This window comes from Mastomys coucha, unplaced genomic scaffold (assembly GCF_008632895.1).
Source record: "Mastomys coucha isolate ucsf_1 unplaced genomic scaffold, UCSF_Mcou_1 pScaffold5, whole genome shotgun sequence".
In the NCBI taxonomy this organism is placed as follows: Eukaryota; Metazoa; Chordata; class Mammalia; order Rodentia; family Muridae; genus Mastomys; species Mastomys coucha.
The window spans coordinates 46782092-46787385 of record NW_022196911.1 but is presented as its reverse complement, the minus strand read 5'-3'; the positions used below and the strand labels follow the sequence as shown (position 1 = coordinate 46787385).

The window sequence follows — 5294 nt, the reverse complement described above, 5'->3', positions numbered from 1 at the left end:
TGCAGTCTCAGCATTCAGGAGGTAGAAGCAGGAAGATTAGTTCAAGCCTAAATTACACTGGAGGTAGGCCATTGTAGGCTATATAAAATCATCTGCAAAACCAAACAAAAAAAGGACTGGAGATATATTTAGGGGTTAAGGCTTTGGGACTGAAAGGATGACTCAGCAGCTAAAGAGCACTAGTTGCTCTTCCAGTGGACACAGGTTCAATTCCCAGCATCCACAAGGCAGCTCACAACTCCCTGTAAGACCATTTCCTAGGAATCTGACACCCTTACACATTCACACATGCAGGCAAAACACTAATGCACATAAAATAAAAATAAAGAAGTAATTGACAAAGGAAGGTAGGGTTAAGAGCTCTGACTGCTCTTGCAGAGGACCTAAGTTCAGTTCCCAGCACTCATGTGGCAGCTCACAGTGTCCTGTAACTGTGGTTTCAGGGGATCTGAGGCCCTATTCTGACTTCTATGTGTACTACATGCAAACAGTGCATGTATGTACATGCAGACACTCACCTATATACATAAAGTAAAAAAACCAAAAAGCCCAGGTCTCTTGCTTTAGATACTCTTTTACTGAGCCTTAATTTTATCTAAGCAAAAAGGAATATGAAAATAATGGTAACATATAACACCAACTTGACTTGTCTAATGAGCATATTTCTTTGTTCTGTGTATGTGTTTGTGTGCATGTGTGTGCATGTAAGCCAAAGCTCAGCTTCCTGAATCATGCCTCAGGTGCTATCCATCATGTTTGTTGCTTTTCGTTTGAATAAGGTCTCACTATGTAGCTCTGACCTGTACTGGAACACTTGAGAGCAGACTGGCCTTGAGCTCATAGAGATCCACCTGCCTCTGCCTCCTGAGAGAAGCTAGGATTTAAGGCATGTATCACTAAGCCAACCCACCTTGGTTTTTTGAGACAGAATCTCTCAATGACCTGGGACTCATTGATTAGGCTAGGCCCAATGCTTAGAATGCCCAAGGGATCCTCCTTTCTTAGCTTCCTCAGGCCTGGTTACAAACTTAGGCCACCGACCTAGATCTTTCACATGGGTTCTGAGGATTAAACTTGGATCCTCATGCTTCTCTGGCAGCACTTCAAGTGAGCTGTCTCCCTGGTAAGGGATGTATATAGTAATATTTTTTAACCTATATGTGAGATTTAGTCTATTTTACTATGTAATTTATAAGGGGTCAGTCTTTTTTTTTTTTTTTTTAATTGAGTCACTGAAGTTTTTGGTAACAGTTCTCTGCCAAATTAAAGTTGAAGAACCCAAGCTTCTTCTGGGTGTGGTGTCAGCATTTAAGGGCAGGTAGATCTCTGAGCTCAAAGCTAGCTAGTTTCTACATAGTAAGTTCTAGGACAACCAGGGCTACATAGAGACTCTGCATTGAAAAACATTAAAGAAGCTGGGTGGTAGTGGTGCACGCCTTTAATCCCAGCACTTGGGAGGCAGAGGCAGGTGGATTTCTGAGTTCGAGGCCAGCCTGGTCTACAGAGTGAGTTCCAGGACTCCCAGGGCTACACAAAGAAACCCTGTCTTGAAAAACCAAAAAAAAAAAAAAAAGAAGAAGAGGAGAAGGAAAAGGAGAAAAAGAAGAAATATGCTCAGTAGACAAATCAAGCAAACATAAATATATATGTTATCAAATAATTATGAAGTAAACCAGTTGTGTTAGTATTACAAGGCTGTAACATTAGTTGCTTCAGAGATGGCTCAGGGGTTAAAAGCATTGGTAGACTTCCAGAGGACCTAGATTAGATTCTCAGCACCCACATGAGAGCTGACAGTCATCTTGTGACTGCAGTTCTAGGGACTCTAGCATCCCCTCTGCCTTCCAGGTTGTGTGCACATGGTGCACATTAAGAGCATTGCCAATACTGCCAGAAGCCCTGTGATGGCATGTGTTCTTTCTTGCCTAGAGAAGTCTTTTCTGAGCTATGCCAGACACTTCTCTGTCTTTAAATTTCAAATGAGCAATTTGTTTTTTTAAAGGTATATAAGTATGTTCTAAAGGACTGCTTAACTAGGTTAGCGTAGGTCTTACTTAGGCTCCGTGTGCATGTGAAGTGTATCTGTACTCAGGAGTGGTTCCCTACTGCCTCCACTTAGCCCTTTAATAATATTTATGTAGTAGTTTTGTTATATGTGACCCCATCATGTAAATATAAATTTAATACTGTTGGATATATTTAATTGAACTCTTTTTCCTTCTAGTTACGACCACCACAACCTCCAGTGTACCTCTTTGTGTTTGACGTATCTCACAACGCAATAGAAACTGGATACTTAAATTCAGTTTGCCAGAGTTTGTTAGACAACCTGGATCTGTAAGTGTCTTAACTCAGCTTAATTTGAAACAGCTAATGTCTTCGAAATAAACAGTTAGGTTTTTGAGGGTTTGTATGTTTGTTTGTTTGTTTGTTTGAGACAAGGTTTTTCTGTATGGCCCTGGGTTGCAGAGAACTTGATCTGTAGACCAGGCTGGCCACAAACTCAGAGATCTACTTGCCTTCATCTCCCTAGTACTGGGATTAAAGGCATGGGAAACCCAGTGGTTTTGTTGAAGGTACTTATATAATTATGTTCTAAGGACCACGTAAATGGGTTAGCTTAGGCCTTCCTTGTCCCTGTGTAAATGTGAAGGGTACTGTGAGGAGCTTCAATGCCTTCACCGTCAACACGCTGCTGGGCTCTCCATGTAATCCTCTTTCACTCCCCTTTCTGCTTTACTCTTTTCTTTCTTGTTTGTTTGTTTTTGCTTTTGTATTTGCTTTTGTTTTTGTTTTTGAAACAGGGTTTCTCTGTAATAGCTCTGGCTGTCCTGGAACTTGCTTTGTAGACCAGTAAACTAGGCAGGCATCAAACTCACTGAGATCTGCCTGCCTCTCCCTCCCTACTGCTGGGACTAAAAGTGTGCACCACCACAGCCAGGACCACTTGATTATTCAAGCAAGTCTCAGCCATCATATCATTTTGCTTTAAAGTGTAAGATACTACTCTGTAGTCAAAGCAGGCCTCAGTCAGACTGGTCTTACACTTTTAGCAATCTTCCTGCCTCAGATTCCTGAGTGCTAGGATTATAGACATGAGCTCTGTGCCTAGCCATGGTATGGTATTTTTAACACCTGGTTCATTATTTTTTTTTTATTCTTGTCTCAGCCTATATTGCATCATAGGCTCGCTAGTATACATGTGTTCCATTTGATTGTCATAGTTGTATCTCTTAAAAGAGCTATGTATACATGTTATATACAGAAGATATATATAATGTATAAAAATTAGTGTGACCTTTCAGTGTAAGAAATGATAGATAGGCTGGCCGGGCAGTGGTGGCGCACGCCTTTAATCCCAGCGCTTGGGAGGCAGAGGCAGGCATATTTCTGAGGACAGCCAGGACTACACAGAGAAACCCTGTCTCAAAAAAAAAAAAAAAAAAAAAGATAGGCTGGATTTCCCCACAAACTGAGTAACTCCCTGACACTGGCCAAGGGCGTTTTTGCCCCTCTGTGTGTTTGTATCTCCCAATCTAAGGTATACATGGGAACTAAGCATGAAAAAGGCTGGAGGCTTGTTCCTTTCCTCTAAGAAATTTTATTCTGTATGTTGGGTCCTTTAAAAGATACTTTTGATCCTCTTTGTTCTTAAAGGCATTACATAACAGAAAAGGTTTATGTAATTGTTTTAGATAGAGGTAGTAACTAAAAATACATTGCATTTCACTTTCTTTTTTTAATGAGTGTTTTGCCTGCATGTATGTGTGTGTACCACATGTGTGCCTGGTGCCAGAAAAGGTCAGAAGAGAATATTCAGCTCTCTACAACTGAAATTACAGACAGTTGTAAGCTGTCATGTGGGTGCTGGGAATCCAGCTGTGTCCTCTGCAAGAAGCAGCCAGTGTTCTTAACCACTGAGCTATCTCTCCAGCTCCTACAATGCAGTTAGAAATGCTATGTCACACATTTGTTTTGAAGCATTCTTTCTCCTGTGATGTTGGAGACTGAGCCCAGAGCCTTATACTGGTCTGCCAAGTTCTCTACCACTGAACTAAATTCCCAGTCCCAAGCATTCTTTATAAAATAACTTGAATTTGGGCCCAGTTTTGTACATATTTTCCAGGTTTTTAAAAAGCTCACATATACCAAAAAAAATTTATGCCTTCATTATAGAAGTAGCTGGTTTTAAACTGCTATGGTTTTGCTGCCTTTTGTTGGTTGTTTGCTTTCACTGGAGGAGGGTGTTTTCACAGTAGGTGAGCCTTGGCTGCTGCAAGCACCTGAGTATGCTGGGCCACTCTCTGTGCTATTACAGCTCATGCTTACACTGACACAGAGAGAGAGAGAGAGAGAGAGAGAGAGAGAGAGAGAGAGAGAGAGAGAGAGAGAGAGAGAGAATCTGTGAGTGTGTGTGAACAATGATTAAAACTTACTTTTTTGTGAATTTGTTTCTAGGCTTCCTGGCAACACTAGGACAAAAATTGGTTTCATAACATTTGATAGCACTATCCATTTCTACAGTCTTCAGGAAGGTCTCTCCCAGCCTCAGATGCTAATAGTTTCAGATATTGACGGTATGTGATATATTTAAACTCACTCAACTGCCTGGAGAATTGTCCCTTTCAGGAATGTTTCCTGAGGTGTTTGGTGTGTCAGAAATGTGTAATATGACTTTAGTATAATAAAGAGAGATCTTTTTATTTTAGAGCTAAACCCACTGTATAGCCCAGGCTGGCCTTAAACTTGTGTGTATCACAGGGCCAGGCTGAAGAGAAGTCCTGAGTAGAAAGTTATTAGACTTATGGGGATATGGGAGTCTTTGAGTTCAGTCTCATTTTATCAGGGACCAGAAGGGTTATGGAGGAGAAATGATTGCTGAGCAAGGAAAGTCAGCTTGATGTTAGAGCTTGTGGGAGATGCGGCTGTGTCTTTTTTGAAGTAACTGAGTGCTGTGGGAGTTGCTGTGTGGAAGAACTCCTTCCCGGGCCACATGGACAGCAAAGGAAGTTCATCCCTGACATGGGATGAAAAATAGACGCTGAAGCTCAGAAACAGACCCTGGGAAACAGTCAATGGCTTACTATGTCGAGGCTGTTTGGTGAGGGAGAACTGACAAGAAGAAGAAGTAAACTTGTACTGTTTGAAGAAAATTAAGTAAGCCAAATATGGTAGCACATGCTGTAATCACAGCACTGGGAGGGAGACCGGAAACTCACTACAGCCTAAGGCCAACCTCATCTCCATTGTGAGTGCAAGGGCAGCCGGGGATAAATAGTGAGACCCTGTCTCAA

General features: G+C 41.5%; 1 protein-coding gene across 1 annotated transcript in view; it reads left to right on the top strand.

The window, feature by feature from the left end:
- Sec24a (SEC24 homolog A, COPII coat complex component) overlaps nucleotides 1–5294 on the top strand; it is a 67272-nt gene that overhangs the window by 34320 nt on the left and 27658 nt on the right. Inside the window, exons 10-11 of the mRNA XM_031350694.1 lie at nucleotides 2225–2337; nucleotides 4459–4577. Coding sequence (XP_031206554.1) covers nucleotides 2225–2337; nucleotides 4459–4577 — 232 coding nt within the window. The remainder of the gene's footprint in view (nucleotides 1–2224; nucleotides 2338–4458; nucleotides 4578–5294) is intronic.